At 37.5% G+C, this 27885-nt stretch overlaps 1 protein-coding gene across 2 annotated transcripts; it reads right to left on the bottom strand.

The window, feature by feature from the left end:
• slc6a2 (solute carrier family 6 member 2) lies at positions 1-27885 on the bottom strand. 2 transcript variants are annotated; one of them, XM_085254821.1, is made up of 15 exons: positions 27738-27885; positions 26846-27323; positions 25550-25681; positions 22981-23209; positions 15275-15413; positions 14963-15097; positions 14243-14346; positions 10912-11036; positions 10612-10724; positions 8261-8389; positions 7515-7614; positions 6540-6640; positions 3263-3427; positions 2103-2174; positions 1-1819 (listed from the first exon to the last, which is right to left on the bottom strand). In XM_085254821.1, exons 2-15 carry the CDS (start codon positions 27141-27143, stop codon positions 1796-1798), a joined length of 1866 nt encoding a protein of 621 aa, XP_085110947.1. In that variant the 5' UTR covers positions 27144-27323; positions 27738-27885; the 3' UTR covers positions 1-1795. The 2 variants fall into 2 exon arrangements, with proteins under 2 accessions (XP_085110947.1, XP_085111031.1); XM_085254905.1 differs by lacking the exon at positions 27738-27885 and having other exon boundaries at positions 26846-27722.

The raw sequence follows: 27885 nt of genomic DNA, 5'->3' as shown, positions 1-27885 counted from the left end.
ACTGTATAGAAGAAATTCTTTATTATCATCGTGTTGATACTTCAGAATTCTTCATAGACATTTGTCACTCACGATCAATAGGACATTGGTGTTGTACATAGCATTACTCTAAACGTAGTCCAGTAAAGCCAGGGTGGGTTTTTTTTTCACATTCATATGTGACAAAGTAGCCCAAGGTTACATGGAATATAATTTTTTTTCTTAGCTATACATCAAACACTATATTATGACTATGGACAGTTACGTTTAAAATACTTTACATTCACGGTTTGCTATAAACAAGTTGATAAATACAATATTAGCTATAACAAAAGAATATATTCATATATTTCTATATCTTCTTATATATTCCACATATATTTGTTTTTTTCTTTGTGGCTTTATTCCTTTTTCTGTTATGATTCAAGGTTAGACTCCTTCAACTTCATCCCAATAAAAAAACAAAACAAAAAAAAAACAAAAAACAGGAGAAGATAAAAAATATCACTAATACAAATTGTTGGCACTTCTATGATGATGAAAACAGGAACACTACAAGTCGTGTTTCAAATGAAAATATAAGTGTTATAATCAAATAACATAATCATTAATATACAGCACAAGAAAACGAAGCATTTGATTGTTGTATTCTGTGTAATGTGCGCTAACAGCATATAGCATGGTTTGCAACATAATCCCAATACACAACTCACACACACACACCCTCACACACACACACACACACACACATGCTCTCACTGTCCTTTCTCTCATTGTCTCCTTGAAGGAAAAGCTACAGAGATTCTTTAGAAGCACTAAACAGACAAAAAAATGGAAGATAAAAGTCACACAACACAAATACAAAGCTGTTTGTAACAGTTACGCCATTTGTTTTGGTGAATTTTTTCCCCTGCACCTTAAGTGAGCAGCCAGAGACTAACCAGGTTATAAATTAGCCATTCTTTGAGGCTAAGATTTAATTATAAGTTTTCCTTATGCTTCTGAAAGCGTAAGAGCTGAACGAAGCCTGCCACTGTTCTTTGAAGCTTTGGAGTAATACATGCATTATTCCCTTTACTATAACACAGTGTGACACAAAAGGATTGTTTCTTCTTGGTTTTTCATTTGATAAAGAGCTTGACCTTGATGCACTGTTGACTCCCAGCTCTTTGAAATTTGTGTCAAAGGACTAGGAGATTGCCATCCACAAAGCGGTTGGATTGTAGTGGGTTCCTGAGTCGACACAGTGTATTTTATTTCTTTGTCTGTGAACTGTAAGAAACATAGAGTGTCTTGCTTGATAAGGCACTGACATTGATAAGTCACTGTGCACACAGAATGGTAAGAATAAAGACTTTCTTCCAATAACAACGCAATAATAAAGAATCTTTAAAACAAGTTTCAAAATTATAACATTTTTAGTCCCCTGTTTAGTAGTATACAGGGAAATGGGATTGCTTCTGTTTTAAGTTTTATACCTTCCAAGAGATAATGAAAAGTGTACAAAATGAAAACTAAGGTGTATAAAAATCATGAGCAAATAACTGTAAATTTTTCCCACAGTGTGATCCTCCCTTGGTAGTGGAAGCTTGTAGAATGATTTCCAAATGTTAGCAGGCAGGCTCTTGAATCAAAATGCTTGAAGCCACTGTTGACAACAAAGGCCTTGGGTGGTAAATGCAGAGAGAAGAGGGAGGCTGCTGAGAGAGGTTGGAGCCTACTGTTCTTCTTGTCTGTCTGACCACAGGTGGCACACAGGAACTTCAGACACCAGATGTGAGGATGGATGATAGCATTCTGGGTACTGTATTTGTGATCAGATGGCCAACCAGTGTCTGAGCTGTAACACAATAGATATACTCATCCATACTTCATTGCTTACTCACAAGGGTCTGTTTTATCAACATGCTAAAAGTACCTTATTATATTTTGATATTGTTCTCTGTTCAGTAAAATGACATTACATTACATTTGTAAGTCTACCATACATTTTGTTTGCCTCTCATGCACACTTTGAGACAATAGTCAATAGTCAATAGTTAGTAGACACACCTGTGTTCAAATCCAAATTAATTACAGCCATTTAGCCAGTTCATATTTAAACAAAAAAATGTGAGCCTTACTTTGAACTGCCGGACTTTTCCTTCAGCAACCATGTGATGTTCATGTTCTGGAGTGATGCAGTAAGCTATCCTCTGCAAAACAAGTAATTACGACAAATCAGTTCTAACAGAAGCATGTCCTCTATTAAGTACACACACACAGATAGATAGATAGATAGATAGATAGATAGATAGATAGATAGATAGATAGATAGATAGATAGATAGATAGATAGATAGATAGATAGATAGATAGATAGATAGATAGATAGATAGATAGATTTTTTGAATGAGTTCTTCTAAAGAACATGCAAAATACTTTATCATGAGGAAACTTCAGCCAAAAAAATGAATAGGCATCATAATAGTTTTCAGCACATGCCCTGAGAAACCTGAGAATAATATTTATCACTGAGGATCAATGGGAAATGCCAGAAGGATGAAGGAATTGTTACAATGGAGTGGCGTTAACAATAGTTAACTGCTAAGTGTTCAATATAGGTCTCAAGAGTTTAACAAAAGCAAATTCACACAGCATTAGTGTACACCAATGGAAGTGACTGAATCTAGCTACTCTTATGTAAGATTAATTTTCACTGTGTTTGATGCTCTATTTTATGTGTATTGTATACGTATGAAGAGTGATGCTTTTTTCACCAACTACTTATTTATACTTCTAGTTGCTCTTTGCACTAAAAAAGAAATAATAATTCTGAGCGATGATCCTTCAAATCAAAAACAGGTTAATCTAAGCAAAAAATGATGTTTGCTTTGGGTGCGAGATTGAAGTCCATGGTGAAATATTGGACTAGCAAATGATCAGAATGAATGTTTTTTTTTCCAGTGACAGATGAGACCCATGAGAAAATATCCATCAAAGAATATAGATAAATTAGATTTTTGTTTTAAAATGTTTCTAACAAAGTGCTTCCTACAGTGAAAACGTCTTTTATATTTGCTTCTTTTCAATGATCAGCCTGCTGAAAACCTTAGTCAATATATATATATATGTCTTGATACACACTTAATCATCCAGGTAAGGAAATTCAAGAAAGTTGAACCTGTTTATCTGGAAATTGTGTTTTCAGTGGGAGAGACAAACTGAAGAAGTCACTTGGATGAGTCACGAAATTAATACAGTTACTTTTAAACGTTGTGTGCTGAACATATCCTGATACAAACCTCTCGGAAGGTTCCTGATAGACTGCAGAACTTATACATCGCATAAGAAGGAACCATCAGCATGGAGGACAATGCCACACCCCAGCCGATTTGGTTGGCCCATTCAGGGAAGACGTAGTTATCATAGCTCAGGTCTGATGATGTCAGACTGGCTATTACCACAAACTGTTGAAAATAGAACAGAAAAGAGAAGAAAAAGAGAATAATAGACACAATATAAAGGTAAGATCTATTTGGAGTGATAATGGTCTTAATGTCTGAAATAAAACATGCATAGAATTGTAAAACAGGCAACAAAGGCAAAAAAAAAGGAAAAGAATAAAAGGCAGGAATGTAAACAGAAGAGTGAAATAAAAGCTCAGCCAGGTGAATGGGGAGTTGAAGGAGCTTAACATGTAACTGCTGACTAATGTTTTTACACAGGGTTACAGCTTGGCGGGAGAGTGTTTTGGAGAGGATGTGTAAGGTTCTTGTGCAGTTTGCAGTAGGGAGATTGCAAATACAACTAGAACTATTAATTGAGACTAATTAAAACTAACCTGAAACTGAGGAGGTTTTAGATAAGGAAGAATTAAAACGGATATAAAATGCATCTGGTCTTTAATTGCAGGTGTAACCATGAAGATTTTTGGTACATATTGCAGGTTGTTGCTCATTATAGAATTGTGCTCATGTTCATAAAAGCAAAAAGCTATACAAGGGGTCTATGATTTCGTTTGTGTTTTAATAATTTAGGTATGGTAAAATTAAAGGTTTCTAGACAATTTAGAGAACCAGTGAGAAGCATAATTAGATGATCAGAAACTGAGTACTACATTTAAATCACCAATAGGGATGGGAATTGAGAATTGATCTGATCAGTTCTTCAAAATTGTTAAATTGCTTGCCTGTTGATTCCCCTTTTCATTTCCACTTAGCACTTGCACTGCTACAATCAGCTGATTTCATTTCTTGTGGAGTGTAGAGTGTGGATATGACCATTACTTTTAAAAGGACGAGAGCACGATGGTAAAGTGAAAACCAGGACAGAAACAACTGCATTATGTTGTTAACCCTAGCTTTTTGCAACCATCTGCACAGACACTGTGCTAATGCTAAGCTAGCCAAAAACCCAGACTGATGTTAAAGCTGAGTGCTCAAAGCTGGCAGCCCAGCAGCCAGACCCAAAATTTCAAAAGGTAGCAAACAGATGAGCAATCAGGCTGCAGCCTCCACTTATACCTGTCCATGTTTCTAAAGTAGAATCACTGCAGCGATCACTTTAAAGTCTCTTTGTGTCCATCTTTGCTTTGTGTTGTTGGGTTTGTGGTCATATCTCAATACTACGATAAAGATCATATACTGTATGTGTCATTAGGATAGAGATTTGTGTTGGTGTATGGGACTATAGCCCATAGATTTACATTGTTAAATTGTAATTTAAGACAATGTGTTTTGGGTCATTTTACAGAGAAATGCAAAAGTAATGTAACAAGTAATATAATGAATTACTTTCTCCTCAAATTAATTATGCAAAATACTCCATTACACATATTACACATATTACACAAATTTGTAATTTGTGTAATAAATAACTTTTTTTGAGTAACAACCCCAATACTGATTACAGTAAAAACAGTAAAGTTCTCCCCCATGCACAAACATTTGCCCACACAATAGGCAATTAATTTGCATTAATGGAATGCCTTTGAAATGTTGCCTAGTGATGGTGGTGACACCAACAGAGCCAATAACAACCCAGTGAAAAACAAAAAGAAAATCAGTAAGGAATTAAAGCAATAAGACATTGATAATAGAATTGGAATCACTAACTCCTTATCAATTCTTATCCCTAACAAGCAACACACATGTGCAGAACATGATTGAAAAATGATATTTATGAAACTAATTTAATCTGTTTAACTGTTTATGCTTCAATAAACTGTTCTCCATCTCTCGTGTACTAATATATGAGAGGAAAGCATGTGATTGATCCCAAATTCTTTCAGCATTCATTGAGACAGTATTTTCCCAAGTCTTGTGAATGAATGAATGCATTCAGATTCTTTAATGAAGTTGGCTGTAAAAAAAACAGCAATGCTTCTAATGGCCACAAGAGTTTGTTGCCTTGTAAGACATTTTTGCCTGTAAATCTAAATTGTAGTCCAGAACAAATTATTACTTCACACAGAGAAACACATGGACACTTAAGTGTATTCACTGACTTAAAAAGTAAACACTGAATTCACTGCCATATCGCTGCCATATTACTTATCTCCTAGCTTACTAACAAATTAAACTTTTTAGTTTTCAGGAAGGATATGTATTCTGTTGGTGTACAAAAGCATGTAACCCGGGGAATTCCCTGTATACGAAAATGTATACATAAACAATGGTAACTTGTTATTATTCATTACAATATGTAATTTTACTAATTTCTGCAAACCACCACGCATATATATTAAAGGAAGCACATGGCTGTCTACACCCACTTTTGCATAACAGTGAATCGAGCAATGCGCTTCCTCTAATGCACGTGGAATAGCGCACTGCTAAATCCACCTGCCAGTGAGGAACTCGCCAGGAGGCACGCTAAGGTTCAAACAATTCTCCCTTATCCCACCCTCCTTCTGTGCTTATGTGCATATGTGCTCTCTCTGGTGTAGTAAATGTTTTTGTTTTTTTTAAGTTCTCTATTCTTTCTCTGTTTTTTATTATTTCTCATGTTACATCTTGCATGAGCTAACCAGTACTGTATCACTGAGAAGGAAACTTAATGCTGGAATGAAATGGACCTGCTGGATTATCGTAGGGTCTTTACCTAGCAATATAAAGCACCTTGAGGCAGCTATTGTTGTGCTTTGGTGCTATATGGCAGCCTCGCCTCTGTCAGTGCGCCCCAGGGCAGCTGTAGCTACAATGTAGCTTGCCATCACCAGTGTGTGAATGTGTGTGTGAATGGGTGGATGACTGGTTGTGTAAAGCGCTTTGGGGTCCTTAGGGACTAGTAAAAGCGCTATACAAATACAGGCCATCTAAATAAATAAAACTGAATTTAATTAAATTGAATTGAACTGGACCTCAATGCAGCTTTCAAACATTAAGAATGCAAGATATTCAAATAAATTAAATAAATAAATACATAAAGTAAATAATAATTCCAAGAAATCCAGTCACTGATTCTTGAAACATTTTAGTTTTATCTGGCCTTGCTGAGTTTGTGTCTTGGTCTGAGCTCAGATACTATGCCTGTCCCAGAGTATCGGACTACAATCTTTCTTGTTGTTGCCGCTCTCACCAACAGAAAAGCAGGGCTGACATATTTCCAGCACAGCCTCCAGTAGAGTCCTGGCTTGAAGCCCATCATTCGCTCAATATCTTCACTGAAGCGATCCACACCTGGGGCGAGCATAAAAAGTTAAACAGCGAAGGTTACTAATCAGTGTAGGCTTCAGCCAGCTCATTGTGCCAAGCATGTAGTCTCACTGGACACAAGGAGAAAATGCAACATGGTTTACACCCTCATAGTCCACTATTATTTTTCATGAGTGACCTGAGATAATCTAAACCTGACATAACCCATCAAGCATCTTATTCATATCATTATTTCAAAGAAATGACCATGTTGTTATCAACATTTCTTTCTGCCTCCTAGATATTTTAATCTATCTATATCTATCCAGTTTTGCTTGTCTACAGATGACTTAAAAGATTAGATAGGTGTGATGTGCCAAAAAGTATTCTGTCTTGGACTTGGTTTATTCACTTTTCTCTCTCTCTCTCTCTCTGCCTCTGTACAACTCTCTTAATGACACTTTTAAGTCAAGTATGTTATCTTGTTCATCCCTGTGCTGCAATAGTGCAAAATACAAACAAATGCAAACTGGATATGTGTTCCACTAAGGCAAAACTCATCACTAAACTTAATTTTCTGCTTGTTGGTCTTCCCTTGCTTAACCTATGACAGACTGTCTGCTTTTTTCCACCATTTAAATTTCTGTCTTATCTATCCATTTTCTTCTGCTAATCCAATTCAGGTTCACAGGACAGAGAACAACTAAGTTTTGCACTGATTTGCAGAGATCTTTCCCTCAAAGGAGACAAGTGGACCAATTCCATACCAGTAAAATCCTAACAGGATTTTAATGGGATAAATGTTCATCCTCTCACTTTAATTGGATACCTATCTGTATAATATAGATACATATACAGATATACAGATAAATAACTTAACAGAATATTAAATAATAAAGAACACCATGGGCATACCTACCATAAAACCACGACACTCCAATGGCCTCGATCAACACACCAAAGAGTATTGAAGTCCCTGCTGCATGCCTATCTAACAAGGTCAGGACATACATTCCACCCTACAAAGCAGGAAAGAACCATCATTTAGTGTGTGTGCCATATATAACTGTTTTACTTTGAAGATAATGCAGCTGGTGAAATCAACCAACAAGTCTCTCTCAACGTAAATGAACTAATAGACGTCATATACAAATTTTGTTCTAAAAGATTATTTAAAATTGAGTTTGTGGAGTTGGCATCTCAGGATGATATGCCATGCACATTTGACGTAAGTAAATCTTTGATTTGGTCTGTTTCCTTTCTCAAGAATACGCCAAAAGAAAGGCATCATTCACTTTACTAATAATTTTACTGATCTGATAAAGGGAATAAACCATGTGATTCACTAACACAATTTCATCCTGTCTCCAAAGTTTATATTTCCACAGTCAGCATGAATTTTACCTTGCTGGTGATACCATGTGAATGAAAACTGAATATTGGCTTTAATTAAATTATGATTTGTTATCAGAGCTGGTCTTTTTCTTTGAAAGAGTTTGTTTCGTGATGGCATCAAGTCATGAGACTGAGTCCCTTGCATTTTAAATGTCAGCTGTGTTTTACAAAGCAAAAGTATATTACAAAAGTAAAATATTTAAAACAATATTTACTAATTAGATATTCATGAATAAGTAAATAAGCAGATAAACATCCAGTCATACTGACGTTGGTAACGCAGAGCAGAGCAAACAGGAAGGTTCCAAAAGCTGTAGCGAAGGTGAAAAGCTTTCGGTTTCTTTTGAGAATCTTAAAGTCATCTGACAGGCCTGTGATGACTGCCTCCATGCCACCCATCTGGGAGGGGACACACAAAAAGACACAAGACACTCAGAACTGAATCTGAGCCATAAGTGAACTCCAATGGCAATCATACAACTGCAACTTTGCAATTTCAGTCAATACTGTTATGGCAGTGTTTTAGCTACAAGAGGAGAAAAACCTTAGTGAAATATCTACATATCACACAAAATGGCGATAGATATGGTATATTATAAAATAATTGGAAATCCTCAAATCTGTACAATATTTTATGAAATAATAATAATTGTGAAATAGTTATTACTCTGTCCTAAGATTAGAGTGGGATACAGGGATGCAGATCATCTTTAAATATGTTAATAATATCCAAAATACAAACTTTAGGTATTTGGCATGACTGACAGTCTAGATGACTTATGATATAAGAGCTTTTTCATGCAAAAATTCATTTGGTTATAGTGTAACAATATTTCTATTAATATTTATGTTTGTAGTTGTCAATTATCTGTTTATTTTATTCATTCATTTTATTATTATTATATTTCTGTTCTTTTACTGGCATGTTGTTCGCTAATCATTTGATGACACCTGAAGCCACACATACATTATGCTAGTTTCCTTTTGTTTAAATGTACCAACATTTTTCATGTTTTGTGCCAATAAAGAGTCTAATGAAATAAATACCGTTATACTGTTTAATATTTTTATTACACACCCCAATCTGTTCTATGCAATAAGTGATTGGATCGATAAGTTAATTTTTTATCTATCTATCTTATCTATCCTGTTGTTGTAGTTTAACTTGACAATGTTAACTTAACTGTCAAGTCGACAATACTGCCAAGCAACATACGACATGTCACACTGAAAGAGAATTGTGTACACATTAAGGTCAAACCATTGTGGACACTTTTGTGTAGACAGTGCTAAAGGAACTTGGCCATATGTGACCTCTGAGTATGGTGTGAGTGGAGCTCTATTGCTCCTCAATGTCTTTTTGCTGCATTTACAACTGTGCTTGGAGGTGTCTACTTTTGTTGCATCATTTGTGAACCACAGTAACACATTTTTCTCAGAGTGCACATTATTATTTACACTTTTGTCTCTCTTAATAAAATTATTTCTTGTTGTGCATACATAATAATGTATTTCAGCTGTAACATTCACCACACAACTGCTGCCTTATTTTTGTCTTTGGGCTTTTATATATTTTTACAACTTAACATATTTATTTTCCACTTGCATAATGTGTGAGCAGTGTTGGGAAGGTTACTTTTAAAATGTATTCCACTACAGATTACAGAATACATGCCCCAAAATGTATTTTGTAACGTATTCCGTTACGTTACTCAATGAGAGTAACGTATTCTGAATACCTTGGATTACTTAACAACTAGATTTTTAAATCTTAATATAAAATGAGTAACAGTAGGGTGGACATTAGGTAAGGCTGCACTTTTTGCAGCGATCTATAGAAAACTATTCCGCACGTATATAAAACAGGTCCGCGGCTCCGAACCGTAATAAAGGGACCTCTGGCTAATACATCGGGTTCGTGTCGGGCTCGTAGCCGAAAACTAGCTTTAGTTTGTTGTCTGGGTCAACTTTGCTAACGAGAGACAGAGAGAAGCGTTGAAAGGCTGCTCCAAAGGAACTTATTGTTTCGGAAGAAAACACGAACACAGTGTACAGTCCAGTCTTAATAGCTTACTTACAACTGGACTACACTGCCCATGAGGCTACATTCTTTAGAGCTATGATTGTAAACACTCTGCCTATTGCCTTCATATTAAATAATTTTTTGAACAATAATTTTTAATAATATTTCTTCACGTCATTATGCGGGCTGCAAGTAGAGGTGACATGGGCCGTGAGATTGAGACACAGGCAATAGAGCCTCTTAATGCGTGTTTTGTCTGGGCGTTGAAACCAAAAATAGAGAGGGCATAGTCTAACATATGAAACAGGAAAAGACCGCCATGTAATCCCTTTATTTCAGCAAAGTAACTATATTATGAATACCACCTTTTTAAATGGTAACTGTAACAGAATACAGTTACTCATATTTTGTATTTTAAATACGTAATGGCGGTACATGTATTCCGTTACTCCCCAACAGTGTGTGTGAGTAATTATATATTTATATATAAAATATAGAGATAATTGGAAAATAACTGTTTATAAATAAGCGGTCCACTTTCAGTTGTAAGGATATGAGTTTAGTTTAAGGAGCTGCTGTAATAGTCTGTAGTACTTACTGCACTGTCAATGCCTAAAGTCAGCAACATGATGAAGAACACAATGGCCCAAAATGTTGAGCCCGGAAGTGTTGAAATTGCTTCAGGGTAGATTATAAACACCAGACCTGCACCTGTATATACAATGAACAATTCAGCGTTCCTGTATGTATCTATGTGTATTCAGTATTAAGTACAGATGATCGAATACTGTATCAATCGTTCCAAAGTTAAAAATCACATATAAAATGCATTACAGCAACATAGGTTAGTGAGTGATGTCAGTCTTACGAATGCTTTTGCTGCTATGTGAAAACTTACCCTCTGTTGCCACATTTTCTACTTTCACCCCATGTTTTTTAGCCATATAGCCGAGCACAGAGAAGATGGCAAACCCTGAGAAGAAACTGGTAACGCAGTTCACAGTGCTGGTCAAGAGAGCATCCCTAGATTAAGAAAGCACATGCAAAAATAAAAAGTTAAGAAGGAACAGTTTTCTTTTTTTCGGTATACCTTCTATTTTTAAAAGTGCCAACTATCCGACCTTTTCGATCTTTATAGTACACAATAGTTCCAATGAGCTAGTATCATTCGTTCACATTCTATGGCATCAAACATTGTTAAATCACTGCTAATATAAGTGCTTCTCTTTTATGGTAATCTGCATCACAGTTTGTACTGGGTCAAGAAGGCAAAAAAGCTAAAATGAAGCCGAATGTTACTTGTTATCTTTCAAATGTTTCATGGATTGATTTACATATAATACATAATGAGAAACTTTTGTCCCTTGCTTCTAGTAGGTGGCTGGAAAGGCGATTATGGTGCTTGGTCACTAACTTGCTGCTGTTAGACCAAAAGAACAAATCCAACTTGACCTTGACATCTTTATTGGTTTAGTGAGTGACTCATCTCAACAACAAAAAAATTTCTACCCCCTAACACCACCCCTTTCGACATTTATTTTTAGTTTATAGGCTGTGAAAAATGTATTTTTATTCAATTATTTGTATTCATTTCACTTCTGTAAATGTATTTAATGTCAGGATCCTGGGTCTCTCGACCCAGCATTTTGAGTTGTTTGTGTCTTTGTGATTTTGCATTATGATTAATGTTTCAGGTTATTTTTGTTAATCTTAGTTTATTCCTTAGTGTCCAGTGTTCTAGTTTAGGTTGCAGGTTTTAGATATCACCCTGGGTGAACATTGGGCGATTGTGGCTCAAGAGTTGGCAGTTCGTCTTGTAGTCGGAAGGTTGCCGGTTCGAGCCCTGGCTCGGACAGTCTCGGTTGTTGTGTCCTTGGGCAAGACACTTCACCCGTTGCCTACTGGTGGTGGTCAGAGGGCCCGGTGGCGCCAGTATTCGGCAGCCTCGCCTCTGTCAGTGCGCCCCAGGGCAGCTGTGGCTACAATGTAGCTTGCCGTCACCAGTGTCTGAATGGGTGGGTGACTGATTGTGTAAAGCGCTTTGGGGTCCTTAGGGACTAGTAAAGCGCTATACATTTACCATACCTGAATCAAATGATTAGTTTATTACCAGGCCTCTGGAGAACTTCAAGACATGTTGAGGAGGTAATTTAGGCATTTAAATCAGCTGTGTTGGATCAAGGACACATCTAAAACTAGCAGGACACCGGCTCTCGAGGCCTGGAGTTCGACACCTGTGCTGTATTCTCTGTTTAGTTCCCTGTGTATTCAGTAGGTTCCCCTCGTGTACTTGCCCTCTGTGTATCTGTGTTTACATTGTGATGTTAGTTCTGGTGCCGTGTTCCCACTCCTTGTGTTCTGTTTCCTTATCCCGTCATGTGCTTCTTCATGTTCTCTTTCTTCCTCCAGGCTGTCTCTGTATGCTTCCTGTTTTAATTTGAAGGTCTGTGTCTCATGTTAGTGTATTCTGCTTTGCTTCTTTGTCTTGTCAGCACTGATTTCTCCAAGCTTTGTTCCCCTCCTGTCCCCCATTGCCTGATATCTCCTGTGACTATGTAAGCCCTGTGTTTTCTCGTGCTTGTTGCTGGTTTGTCTGTGTTGTCTCCCTGAGTCTCCCTGTGTTCCTCTGCATGTCATCCTGTGAGTTTTGGCTTCAGTTTCATTTGTTAGGTTTTTCCAGTTTAGGTTATTTCTTAGTTGCTGTCCTCAACACCTCCACTTTTGTCTGTAGTATCTCTACTTATAAAGAAAAGCTCACTCATCTCATCAAAGTCAGTGCCCGCATTTGGGTCCTCTCTTATCACAATCCCGGGGAAATCATTTACATCTGTCTCGTTAAACAGGTCTCTGTATGTGATCCCCTACAATTTTCATTTAATAAGACGAATTAACATAGTTTATTAATAGTTTAATGATTACACAAACATGATTAGATTTTAACTGGAATCTGGTGTGTTTTGATATTAGACTTCCTGTTATTTTAAGCTGTTTTTCTTTGTCATAATAACTTCCTTTTCCATTTGTTAATTGAAAATTATTAGGCTAAGTTTTAATTAGTAGGACTTTTATTTCATTATTTAATTATCATTATTTTCACTATTTAGCTGGTGTTCTGTCTCTGTTGGTATTCAAACAAAACTCTTTCCAACTTTGCTTGTTCTTCCAGGCTGCTGCCTTTCAAATAGTTCAAATCTGCTCATTTGCCACTAAGGGCATAATGCAAATTCCACCTGCCAGCAGTCCACTCACATTTCTAAATGGGACATGAGAGGAGGAAGGCAAAAGAGGCCTAGTTTGGGGTTTAGCAAACGTGAATAAATGAGAGAGGACAGGACAGCAGGTTCCATAATGCATATATCAGAGTGTAGTTAAGATTTAGCTTGGAGGCCTCTGTTATGACTATTATTTATTATCTACTTATTTGACAATATAAGCAGTTAATAATAATATTCACTTATTTAAGCTATTTTTAAGCAAGCGTTGTCTGCCTGTTGCACAAAGCAGACAACTTTCTCTCTTTCTCACTCTACACACACACACACACACACACACACACACACACACACACACACACACACACACACACACTCACATTCTCTACCATCCTAGAGGGCGTCTCATATATATATGTACATATATATATATACATATATATATGTATATACATATAGATATGTATATACATATATATCTATATGTATATACATATAGATATATATGTATATACATATAGATATATATGTATATACATATATATATGTATATATATATGTATATACATATATATATGTATATACATATATATATGTATATACATATATATCTATATGTATATACATATATATCTATATGTATATACATATATATACCATAGGTCAAACTCAAAGTGTTTTGCCAACAACATTTCCCTGTAAGAGGACAACTGCAACCTAATTATGTGGAAAAGATTAGTCAAGTCTCCAACCACATTTCCTACGTTTCCTGAGGAAAAGCAGCATTTAAACAGACCGGTGAACATACAGCCTTTGGCTATTATTTGGCAGCTCTTCCTGGCCTGTACTTTATCTGCTCTGCTAACACCTGTTCATTGGGGTAAGTTAGACAGATTAAGATCACCTCTGCAGCATAATCCAATTAAAAGCTGAAAAAACAGGGCAGCTTAAAAGCAGCAGGATAAATTTTGCAGTGGGCTTATTTCAGATTATCACAAATATAATGCAAACTTTTACCTGTAACAGTTGTTGTCAAATTTGTTGTAACTAGAAAATGCAATGAGCACACCAAATCCTGCACCCAGCGAGTAGAATATCTGTGTTGCAGCATCAGTCCACACCTATGCCAAAAGTAACAAGAAAATGTATCAATTCCTAAAGAGAGGGTTCCCACCTAAAATGCCACACAGCCATAGGCTGACGTGAATACACTAACTTTCATTACTTCCCTGAATATCATCTTTGAGAAAACAAATCATTGTCTACCTGCACCTTTTTTTAATCAGCCAGGAACACCAGGCTCTATTTTACAAAACATGTCAGGTATATTATTTATGGATGTTGTGCAAATGTTTTGCAAAACATGAATATCAACCCTTACACACATACATGAGCTCAGACAGTGGAAGACTGTGTCTCAAGATTGTGTGTATAGAGCACATTCATTCATATACTGTACATTCATTCAGTCTGGGAGGCACTAATGAAATTTAGCATTTAACCCTAAGCATGACATACTCCACCCACTACATAACAGTAACTCAGAAAGTGGGCTGTGTAAATCGACTTAGACACTGACATGACTGTTTTTTTGCAGCAGCAGGTTAAGTAATGCACCTGAGGGTTTCATGACCTAACTCCTAACAACAACTCAATAACAACTCAGCATCTGAAAAAAGCACAAAAGTGTAAATCTGCATAGCACTGAAACAGGGAATTTCATAGTCTGTCTCTGACCTCTAAAGTTTTTAGTCGCTTGAAGTCAATAGAGAGGTAAGCTTTGATGCCATCCATAGACCCATCTAAAGTTATGCCTCGGATCAGCAGCACAAAAAGGACCACATAGGGCATTGTAGCTGTAATGTACACCACCTGAGTAGGGAACAAACAGAAAACAAAAAGGAAATCATACTTTCCTTTTTTTTCAGTGAACCGTTTTTTCAGTGAAAACGTGCAATACAATGAACTGTGGATATGAACAATCATCCCACTTGGTATAAAACGATTGAGAAAAAACTAAGAAAACTGTTTGTTGATCCATGGCTGTACCTTGCCGGACGACTTGACACCTTTCCACAGGCTGAAGTACAGGATGAAGACTACCACGACCAGGCACAAAACCAACTGCCAGCGAGGCCAGCCCAGGTCCTCGATACCACTACTTTCATGAAGATTCAACACACCCCGTCTGCAAAAGATGATAAATAGCATTATATCATGACACCAAGAGGGTTTATCTTGCCCTTTTCATGCAGTGTATACTTCCATTCAAACAATTTTTAGTATTTCACAAGCTATTTTTGAAGAATTACACAGCATTGTTGGTAAATAACAAAGCCATAAATCATATATCTATTAAAAATTATACAAAAAACAAGTGCTATATATCAATTTAAACTGTCGTGTAACACTGCTTTTAGCATAGGTTGTCACAGATAAAGCATCTTAAATTCATTTATGTATTTATTTTACACTGAAGCTATATCTTACCAGACATGCTTTTTGATGAATAAGCTCATTCATTTTCTACAACAGTTCGGGTAGTCTTAAAAATAGTAAGTTAACAAGTGTCCTGGGTAAAAACAACTTGTGGGACAAATGTGTCCCAACATTTCCAACTAGTAGCTGATGGTTTCCTTAGTTTGTCACTTAACATTGTTGGCTTGTAAATGTAAGGGGGCTTGATCTGTGTCCCAGCATTTTGAGTTTATTTTGTATTTTTGATTCAGATTCATTTGTGTCAGCTGCGTTTTCCCAGGTGTTTCCACTTCCCTCATTACCCTTCTGTGTATTTAAGTCCTCTGTCTCCCTCTGTTCAGCGTTGTTTCGTCTGTTCGCCTTAGATCATGTCACATCAGGTCCCAGGATTATTTTATGCTTCTGTTCAGTTTAATGTTAATGTTTTCTTGTCATGGTTTTCATTGTTAAACCTAGTTTATCCCAGTTTAGGTTTTAGTTTAATTTTTTCTAAGCTCTCTTTGCCTTGTTTTTTGTTTTGATATCAGCATTAAAAAACAGCTTGCTTTTTGTTATACTTAGTTTTTCTCTCCAGTGTCTGCTTTTGGGTCCACACCTCAAACACTTAGGCCTGCCCGGCTCTGACAGTAAATTTAAGGGATGAAAGTTGTTTGAAATTGGATGAAAACGCATCTAGCTTCCAGGCTTTCGAAGTGAATTAACTGCTTTCCTTTGTCACCCAACTGCACACAAATGCTTTGAAACTGTCAATAAAGACCTATGGCATTGTTCTACTTTTATAAGGCTATTCCTCAAGCAAAATGCTACTGTAAGATTAAAGGTCGTGGTTCAAAGATTCAAGTGCAGTGTTATGACATAATGAAACAAAGACAGACAAATGGTATCTCTTCCTTCCCTATCTACAGTAAATATTGTTTTCATCTGCTAGGCCATTCTTTGAATGTTTGCTCTAGAGTAATGGGAAGGAAGTTCACAGCGTCCAATGCTTAGAAAAACCTGTACACATATTGTATGGTGAAAAGTTCATCTTTCAGGTTACTTAATATGTCATCCTAAAATATTAGTATGTCTTCCAGCACATCAAAAAATCACTTTTCTTTCATAACACATTTAGAAGCAATACAAAATTGGCAAATTTAAGTTATAGAGGAATTAAATGAGATAACAATGTCTTCATGAGTGCATTTTCTTCTGAATCTTTACAGTGACTTTTCTTGATGATCAAATTAATTTTGGGCAAAGATTATAAGACTACACACTGGTCATAGATGGATAAACTCATGAGATCTTTCTTTTATTGTTAACCAAATAGAAATTTTTACTTTTAAAAGTTTCAAAGTGCCACATAATGTTGGATTGATTATGAATGTCTTCTAAGGAGCTTGAAAAGAAAGTGAGTGAATTTTTTTTAAAGATCTTTAGGTAAAGAAGTCCAGTCGCTTTCTTCCAAGCTCCTTAGACTACCATGACCTGAATGAATGAGAACCAACACAGACATAATGAATATCTGTTTTTATACAGTTATTCATTACTATTACTAAGAAATATCTACAGTTTGGCTGAAGAGTATAGAAAATAGTATGATTTTCTCTTTAGATTAAGATAACAGATAAATGAAATGCTGGTTTTGCTGTTTTTAGGTGTGGTTGCAACATCTGGAATTTATTTAAAATAATAGTAATAATAATAATAATAATTATAAAATAATAATAATAAAATGGGCAGCACGGTGGCACGGTGGTTAGCACTGTTGCCGCACAGCAAGAAGGTCCTGAGTTCAATTCCACCATCAGGCCGGGGTCTTTCTGTGTGGAGTTTGCATGTTCTCCCCGTGTTTGCGTGGGTTCTCTCCGGGTACTCCGGCTTCCTCCCACCGTCCAAAGACATGCAACTTGTGGGGATAGGTTAATTGGATAATCCAAATTGCCACTAGGTGTGAATGTGTGAGTGAATGTGAGTGCGAATGGTTGTCTGTCCCTATGTGTTAGCCCTGCGACAGACTGGCGACCTGTCCAGGGTGTACCCTGCCTCTCGCCCTATGACAGCTGGGATAGGCTCCAGCGCCCCCCGCGACCCTGAAAAGGACAAGCGGAAGCGACCATCTCCGAGGCAAGCTTTCCCAGATGAATGTGCCTGATCCCATCTGCCGGTGGATCACTGACTTCCTGACGGACAGGAAGCAGCATGTGAGGCTGGGAAAGAATGTCTCGGACTCCCGGACCATCAGCACCGGCTCCCCTCAGGGCTGTGTTCTTTCTCCTCTGCTCTTCTCCCTGTACACCAACTGCTGCACCTCCACCCACCAGTCTGTCAAGCTAATCAAGTTTGCAGATGACACCACCGTTATTGGACTCATCTCGGACGGGGATGAGTCTGCCTACAGGAGGGAGGTTGAACGTCTGGTGTCTTGGTGCAGCCACAACAACCTGGTGCTGAATGCCCAGAAGACAGTGGAGATTATTGTGGACTTCAGGAAGCACACAGCCCCACTCCCCCCCATCATCCTGACTGACACCCCCATCACCTCTGTGGACTCATTCCGCTTCCTGGGTACCACCATCACCCAGGACCTGAAGTGGGAGCCCACCATCACCTCCGTCATCAAGAAAGCCCAGCAGAGGATGTACTTCCTGAGGCAGCTGAAGAAATTCAACCTGCCAACACGGACGATGATGCAGTTCTACACTGCAATCATCGAGTCCATCCTCACCTCCTCCATCACCGTGTGGTACGCTGGAGCCACTATCAGGGACAAACAGAGACTGCAGCGTGTTGTGCGCTCTGCTGAGAAGGTGATTGGCTGCAGACTCCCATCTCTGCAGGACCTGTACACCTCCAGGACACTGCGGCGTGCAGCTCGGATCTCAGCTGACCCTTCTCACCCTGGACACAGTCTGTTTGACCTGCTCCCCTCAGGCAGGAGGCTCCGGTCCATTCGCACCAGAACCTCTCGCCATAAGAACAGTTTCTTCCCCTCTGCTGTTGGTCACATGAACAATAACCATATGACTGTCCCCGCCACCAACACATGACCCTACGCTGTGTCACTGCATCATTTCATGTTTGGCACTGATCACCACCTGCACTCATGTATATATCTTTCTACGTAGCACTCTATTCTTATTCTCATGTATATATCTCATGTATATCTCATGCACATATCTTTCTACATAGCACTTTTAATTCTTATTCTTACTTTTATTTTTTTTTTTTTCATGTCTATTTAAGTGCTATTTATGACACTATGTTTGCACTGAAGCACCGCAGCAATTTCCTAATGTTGTAAACCTCAACATCTGGCAATAAACCCCATTCTGATTCTGATTCTGATTCTGAATGGATGGATGGATGGATAATAATAAAATGTTTAGATCTACTCAAAAGCACTGTGAAAGGAGGCGGTTGTTGGAATGCATGAAAAATGCTTTCCAAAGCATCAATTTAGGATTCTGCATCCATGGACCCCAAGAGATCAGCCTGTCCCAATGAGCGCTTGTGATGGGCAACAACCCAAAAACAAGCCAGGTCATGATATTATAAATTGTTAGATGTTGCTCCAGAGCTGATAAGTACTGGGAGTTGGTTTGATTTTAATTGGATATCATTATCGTGCAGTTAAACATTTAAAAGCACTTTTGTTCCTTTCACATTTGCCCTAAGACTTTCCTCAAGAAAGATAAAATTCAATTGGCATGCAATGTTATGGGCTGATAAGCAGTGGAACTGGATTTGGATCTGATATTCAGGTTGCTTACACAACAGCCCGACACAAGTATCCTCAAGGACATGCAAACTGAAGACTGTTCAGAGACAGACATTTGCTGATCTTTTTCAGATAATGTATTCAAAGCTATATGGTCTTTGGGGAAGAAGATGCTCGTGTGAAGACATCAGTTTATTTGAGGAGAGGAGCTGAGAGTCTCTGCTCTGGCCTGTAGGCCTCGTCTTAGTGTTATGCTGTAATGCCCCAGAGCCTCCTTGCTCATCTGATAGCATTGCTAAAGCACTGCCAGTACATGCGCACTATAACATAAATCCAGGCCCCTTTGGCCGAGTTACTCTAAACACATTTAGTCTAATCGTCACTCGCTAAGCCAGTTGTTCTGCTATCCCAACACTCACTGTTACCATTACTCATCTCTGTATATTTGAAGCTAGCACACTACTTTACATTCAGCCTGGTTTTCAAGTTGCTTAAAAAATTTGAAAAAGCACATGTAAAACTCAGGACCAAAGTCCTGAGTGTCAAGTTACACCTCTATGTAATTTTAATCTGCTTTATTTAATAAATTACATGTGATTGGAACAATTATTTCAACAAATGTTAAATTCATGTGTGCGGCAGAAGCAAAGGCAGTTTCTTCAAGTGTCTGTGAAATTAGATATTTTAGTTCAAATGAGAGCTATTTATCAAGTCTAGTTATCCTTGACATAACATCAGATGTGATTGCTTTCAGGCTAGATCCGTAGAGAATAGATATTGTGTACGATAATGAAAGGAGTTAGTGTTGCTGACTTAAAAAAATATTTCTAGTTGTAACTTTGGTTGATAAGCTCATCATTTATGTTAATAATATACTCTGACAGGAGGAAAACATGGAACATGTTTTTTTACAGAATCTGTCTTTAATCAGATCTAATGAATCATGTCTGATTACACTTGTCATCAGGGAGACTTAAGGATGGAGCCTAGTGTGTGCCCAAAGCTTTAGTACCTGGGAACAACAAATATAAGACAAAAAAACAAAAGTGAATTAAGAAGAAAACTGGATTGTGTGAAGTAGTGTAGACACACAACATACAATGTATCATTGGATGCTGGCTCTTATTTTAAATCAACTGAAAGAATCCACTAATTTTTCAGCTCTGTTTCATTTTATTACTTTGGTTCACTTTTCACAGTTAGTATTATATAGCTAGCAAAAAAGTATAGAATCACATCTAATGTGTCAGATATTTGTTTCAGGAGTTGGTAGAGACCAGAAATTGTTGTTATAAGAGGAATCATACTGTAATATTACTGAAAGCTTAAAAAACCAAATTACAGCACAGACCAGATGGAAAAGAGTTTTATATTTCTTACAAGTTTGTTTTTTGTAAACAAAGCCTAGTCATTATGTTATTTTATTAAGAAATTACAGAAATACAATTTAGAATTGTGTAAGGTTTCCCAAAGCAGTTTAGCCATTTCAAAAGTACTTTGAAGCAAACTATTAGACTAAATATTAAGTGAAAGCCGGTGGTTTTTTGACATGTATGGCTTTAAGCAATGAGACAGCAAAGATACTATGTTTCATGGTAATTGAAATGATTCAGTGATCTGGGTATTTAACGTTTGGAAGGTTTCTTTGATCTGATACTGTAAAAGTTATCATATTAATCACAGAGGAGTGCCCAGCAAATCTCTTTTCCCCAGGTCAGATTTTTTGGCAGAGATCATGTTTTTGGCTGTCCTTACGTGACTCCTGCAGCTGACGTCTTCCAAGCTAAACCCTTTTACATGATTTAAAATTTACTTTGATATCACCTATATAAGGCCAGGTCAGCCATAGTGTATGTTTGCTGTATATGTAATGTAAAAGCTCTTCCTCTCAACTGACTTGATATAAAAGAAGTGGAAAAAGATTTTTTTTTAAAAAGGACATCATCAGGGACATCATTCAAAATAATACAAATCTATGAGAAAACTGCAATCCATGCAACAGAATTGGTTGTCTCACCTCTATCTATAAAGAGCCAATCAAAAGCCAAAAGAGGAAATTCTTGTTGATCGACTGATGCAATAGAGGTTCACCACATTTTCACTTATGTAGTTACAGAAACCTAGCTCTATTTTTTAACATACTAAGAATGTACGCAAGTATACTTTCTTTTCTCCTTTTTTTGCTTTAGTAACATAACATGAATCACATGGTCTTGGTTCAATGATCTCATAAGCCAGATAGTTTAATTGTGTCCACAATCTGATTTGAGCCATTGGCAAGATAGCTGTCAAATGGAAAGACTTGGTTCTAGAAGAATTCAGTGGAATAAACTTCCATTGAATAAAATTCCATTGAATTTTATTCAAAATTAACAATAGTTAGAAATCATTATTTTATGCTATAATAAAATCCCATCAGATGTTTGCAGGAAAGGTAACAGTGAGGTGAAAAACCTCAAATGAGTTATTATTAAACACTTTTTAGGTCTTTGTCAGATATTTTAGTGTTACTCTGAGGGTACAAAGGCTGTATCAATAATCAGGCTTTTTTTAATTTTGGTTGAAAACAACCAATAAACAAGCTGGTATAGGATCATTAGACCCTACACCAAAGAATAATCAACTGACAGCTACTTCCTAAAATATTTGTCATATCAGTTTAATTGGTTGACAATATGTGTACACGCTTGCTGTCTTCTGCCTATAATGTACTGCACTGAAATGCTGTATTTGGCACTTAGGTTGGTAAACCATGTAAAGTACAACCCGTTTTTTGAAGGCATTATATTTTACAGTTTGTTTTACTGTTGAACTTTGATACACACTAACTTCGTGTTACAAACTAAGCTCAAAAGGTGAAGCAAGAGAACTGTTGACTCAGTTGGCCTTCCTCATGCTGTGCTTTGGCATTGCTCCTGTGTTCAAAGCTAGCTGTAAGCAGGAGGATTTATTGTCCCCTGCAGTGCGAGATCTGTCTTAAAGTACCCCATTGTTGTCTGTGAATGAAGCTCAATAATACATGAGGAATATATATTCTGAGATGTGGTTTTATGGATCCTGTCTATGCTTTAAGTAATATTGCATCACTTCTTTGAGGATCTGACGTAATCCAAAAGGTTAGAGCCTGCATGTGAATACTGACCTCTTTGTGTTAAATAAAAAGTATTTGGTACCTAAAACAAATCAAGTTTAAGGGTTCCTGAAGTTTGAAAGATAACTATATATACTGATTAAATAAACATACATGCTCAGCCGAATGGGAGTGAAAAATCTTGAAAAGCTCATTGGCTGTGGTGCACTGTCAATGTATTCTGTGCGTCATGCTTAGCATGTGTCCCTTGTATTGTCCAAATCATTTCACAGACTTCCTCTGGACTGCACAGTCAGTCTTCACAGAAGCTGGGGAAGAACTGGCTGTCTTTGAAGTATAAACAGATGGAGTGTTTTCATTCACTTCAAAGAGTGCATTTCAACTTTTTATGTTTAAGCCTTTTACAGTGAAAACATTTATAGCTGAAAATCCAGTACTCTAAATAGTTTATTGTCTGACAAATTAATTTCAGAAATCACTTACTCATAGTATTCTGCTGCCGGTGTATTCTTGTTCTTGGCGTATGATGTGCTATTATCAGGAAGAGATCCATTGAATTCAGTGCAGTTCACACTATTCCAGCTGTTCCCACATTTGAGCCATGGCAGCTCAGTAGTCATGGAGGAGAACAGGTAGTGGAGTGACCAAGCAATGATGACATTGTAGTAGAAGCCAACATACAGGGCTATGAGAATCACAGTGTAGCCCACACCTAAGGAACATTGGGTTATTAATGAGAAAGAAATTACGGCTTATTCTCACAATATGGAATTCATGCAGTTGTCAAGTTCTTTTTAAAAAACACTCCAATGTGGTTTTTTTCAAGATAATTTGTAAAAATAAGTGTATAAAGCTGGAGGTATAATAAATAAACTATGGAAAATGAGGTGGAGTTCACCCATTACTCAAGAGAAAGCGATATAATCAACAAACAATGGGTAACACAGGCAAATAAGCACTATAGGTTGCAGACATGGGAACAAGTTTTTGTTTTATCGTTTCGCCATTACCATGACCTGCACCTATATTTTTTCATTGGGACTGTAGTAAATGGTAAATACACATATCTGAAAATTTACCAGTATTTTGAAAACAGAAATACTGTCCACACACACACACACACACACACACACACACACACACACACACACACACACACACAAATATATCCACTATATTTTCATGGATTCTGGGTGGGTTATTTTGCCTACTCTGGAATGTAATGTCCTTGCATGAAGCAGAGAAGCCCATAAACCCATCACCCACTCATTCTACGCAGGAAAAAAAACAAATCCGCCTTAGCACAAAAGCCAACAAAAGCAGTGACTGGTGCTGTTTTAACAGTGGAGACAGAGGGACTTCTCTGGCGTTTTTTTAAGATACACGTTGTAATACCTCCTTTATTGTTAAACTTTTCAAGTTTTTATACTAACTTTTTTTGTACATTTTGTCAAATGAAGTTTAAACAGTTATTGGTTGCATAAGTCGTGATTAAAAAAAGATTAGGTTTCTTCTCAGTTGATTAGTTTTATTCTCCTACATATTTCATTGTCTAAGTCAGGGGTCCCCAATCTCAGTCCACGAGGGCCGGTGTCCCTGCAGGTTTTAGATCTCACCCTGGGTCAACACACCTGAATCACATGATTAGCTCATTACCAGGCCTCTGGAGAACTTCAAGACATGTTGAGGAGGTAATTTATCCATTTAAATCAGCTGTGATGGATCAAGGACACATCTAAAACCTGCAGGGACACTGGCCCTCGTGGACTGGGATTGGGGACCCCTGGTCTAAGTCATCAGGTGCACACTAGTCTACTAATATTTAAAGTCTGCCAGGAGCACAAGTGTAAGTCATGTGTATGAGTATTGTAAAACAAAGTTCTAAAGCTTCTGACACTAGAGTTACAACAATATATGAACATGGAGTAGCTTGTATAAACATTATATGAAAGCAACAACCTACCTCACTGAACAGTAAGATACATAATAACATGTGGCAGAGTAGCAACATGTTGCTACCCTGAGTTGTTGCTATGAAGATGCAGAAGATAATTTATTGATGCAGGTAATAGTGATGGACTTAGCCTAACAGTGGTTCTTTCACTGTTAGATTGCAAAAGAGAGCATACAAACTTTAGTACAAGGCCTATAATCTATGAAAATGTGTGGCCAAACAGTGTCCACTAGCTATTCAGACTATAGCATTCTATTGCACGCTGTAGATCTGTTTTGTTTTTAGGTAGTAACTATCCACATGTTTTCTGCACTCCTGCTGATTTTTTTTAACTGTGTTGTAATACCATTGCAGAATTTTGCTTTGCAAAGAGCTGTTGAAATCAGCATCTGAAGATTTTGGCACATATTGGCAGTCAGTTATCCTCATAAAGATAACAGTAGGGAATCAGTGCCAGCGAAAATATGGAGGGCAAGACTTTGGGAAAAAAAATACAAGGAGAGAAAAACAATTCACTCTTATTCTGACAAAATATCTAAATATTCTGAGCGTCTACAGTTGGTTTACATAATATGAAAAGCACTTGTCATTTTGGTGGTAATAAATTAAAGGTTTTAAGCTAGCTGCAAACTCCAGTGAGGTCACTGTCCTTTTCTGTAAATCTAAAATAGACTGGGTTTTATTGGAGTTGTTTCAGTGTTCTTCTGTCGAATATGAGTGATTAAATTGTAATCATCTATTTTCCTTAGCGTACTGTTAACATTGGCCTAGTGTGGTTTTGTTTCACTCGTGGAAAGTTGACATTTGCAGAAGGCTGCAAGGTTGGAAGTACAATAGGTGAGGGATTAAAGAAAATACAGAGAGATGAAAGAGCCAATGTGACAGACACTAGTTTAAAGTGACACTATGCACCTCTGAGGGCGAAAGGACAAGAACAGATGGACAAAATTAAAGGGCAAGACACTGAACAGAAGCAAAAACAACATGACCAAAGCAGGTACACAGATTAGGAGATCAGTGAAGGGTGAAGTATATAGACATACATGGCTGTGCAGGTAAATGTAGAGTGTCTCTGTGTTTGGGTGTGTCACAGTTCACCTTTAAAGACGGGGCATATTTTCCAAACCGTAGCTGCTCCTTCTCTGTTATATTGGCCTAAGGCAAGCTCCATGTAGAACAATGGCATCCCGGCAATGAACAGGAAAAGAATATAGGGAATCAAAAAGGCACCTGGAAGGAGAGAAATAATATCAATTAAATATAAAAAAAAAAAACCTAACAAGGGTGCCTGATAGTGAAATAAGTGCCAAACAAAACACAATATTCAAAAAGAAAGATAAGATAAGATAAGATAACTCTTTATTGTCATTGCACAGTCATACATAGTACAGTAGTACAATGAAATTGGAAAAGGAGAAAGGAAGTGGTAGGGGCCACAAACCATAACATACTTGTAAAAGCAGCACACTATAACATAGAAGTGGGATGGCTCATGGCTATTTTCATGCTGTGCCTCAGTAGCACACCCACCAAAATGGAAACAACCTCTCACAATTGAATTGTTCTTGACATTGTCCATCACAACTGACACATTATTCACAGTAATGAATACATTTTGCTGAGGGCCTATATGATTGACAGGTTGGCGGTAGAGGTGACCACTGTGAACACAGACCACAACATGTTTTTGTGAATGCATATGCAGACAAACATATAGGGCGCACCTTCTAGTGAGCACTCTGTTGTCATTAGTGTTGAAAGTAAAACACCACTTTGTTTTAAATTCCTTTGTTTATTTAACCACACACTGTACTTTTTTTCTCTCACTGCTGTATAGCATCAATGCAGTGTTTGGTAGTTTTGTAAACAATCCATAGTCCATTAAAGTCCAGTTTACATACATTGGCTAAAGCTATTAAGTACATTTGAAAAAATATATATTTTAAGTTGATTATCTTGTCCCCAGAATTTATGAGGAGCCACAAGCCACTTTAATTTTTCGTCACTTTCCATTATTTATCTGACAGTTTCAAATCATTAATTTCATGTCTTGTCATCAGCTCATTTAGTTAATTAAAGGATATTTACTTTATTTGCTTAGGAAATAAACATAAATTTATTTTTATAAATAATAAAATAAAATAAAATAAAAACAGATTTACACACACTTTACACACACGTCTCATCATCATCCTCATCCTCATCAATAAAGGAACACCAGTACAGAAGAAAATTTTACTAAGGGCACCTAGGGTAATTTGTAGTTCATTTTCGCTGTCCGCTATCTTTGCCGTTACATTACGACTATTTAGTGACAGAATCAGTCTGGTAATTAAAAAAATAAATAAGCATCTTTATATACACTCGTATTAGAAACAGAGGCCACATACTCACCCCCTCCATTTTTGTAGCACAAGTAAGGAAATCTCCAGACATTAGCCAGGTCCACCGCGAAGCCAATAACCGACAGGAGAAAGTCTATTTTCTTGCCCCAAGTTTCTCGGTTGTCCTCGGAGGAGGATCCGGGTGGACCTACGCGACAACCATTGGTGGGAATGATCGAGGAATTTGTGTACTGGACGCCGTTCTGATCCTTCACTAGAATCAGTTCTACCTCTTTTTTCTCCACATTGCACTGTTTCATTGGGGCAACCGATGAGAGCTTGTGCTCTGGCATAACCTGGATATTCATCTTCTCTGCAGTGAGTACGAAGCACACGCTGGCGCGGCGCTCTCACGGCCCCCTGCGGGTTCTGGTGGAGTTAACGGTCTGGGTCGGTGCGCTTGAATAAGGACCGCTATCCCGCCGGCAAAAAGCGGATACGCAAGTGTTCTCCGCCGACACTACAGGTGATACTCCCGTGTACATGGGCTGAAAAGAAGGGAAAAGAAAAAAAAGAGTTTAGAGAGATTTGATGTTTGTGCGTAAAGTTTCAGTTACGCACAGCGGGAAACTTCTTAGAACTGCGAAGATGGAAAAAGCGACGTTATTCGTCCTGTAGGAAACAGACCTACTGAATCCGAGTTACTATTATTAGTAAACCATTAAGGAAAATGCCTGTGGAATCTGATGTAGTGAGGAATACGAGGCGACAAGTGAAGCATACTTCAGAGTAAAATCCTCTCTACGTCACAGCGCGCACTGAGCGCATTGTGCGCTGAACAATCTACTTAACAATTACCTAAAACATTAATCATAAGGATAATTTAAAAAAAGATAAATGGTTGAATGCCATTGTTGCTAACGCAATTTAAAGTCCTGCAAATAAAAGGCTTCCCCCCATACTTGGTAAAGTTAAGGACACGACTCTATGACCCGATACTGTTGTTGTCCAGATGCTTCTGAGGGAAGACTGCCCATTCTGAAGGAACTTTAAGGCTCGCCTTCTCCAGCAGAGACCATATAAAATGCGAGCTTTTAAATCGCTTTCCCC

Source organism: Mchenga conophoros, linkage group LG1 (assembly GCF_057382185.1).
Source record: "Mchenga conophoros isolate Kocher_MC1m ecotype Shallow Benthic linkage group LG1, M_conophoros_male_GT1.1, whole genome shotgun sequence".
Taxonomy (NCBI): domain Eukaryota; kingdom Metazoa; phylum Chordata; class Actinopteri; order Cichliformes; family Cichlidae; genus Mchenga; species Mchenga conophoros.
Note: the sequence above shows the minus strand (reverse complement) of the source record. Positions and strands in the feature narration are given on the sequence as shown.

Coding starts and splice junctions, on each gene's coding strand:
- slc6a2 (XM_085254821.1), bottom strand. CDS start 27,143: ATGAATATCCAGGTTATGCCAGAGCACAAGCTCTCATCGGTTGCCCCA. Junction 3,428..6,539: donor TCAGCCCTGCTTTTCTGTTG/GTGAGAGCGGCA, acceptor TATTTTCAACAG/TTTGTGGTAATAGCCAGTCT. Junction 1,820..2,102: donor GAAAAGTCCGGCAGTTCAAA/GTAAGGCTCACA, acceptor ATTGTGTTACAG/CTCAGACACTGGTTGGCCAT.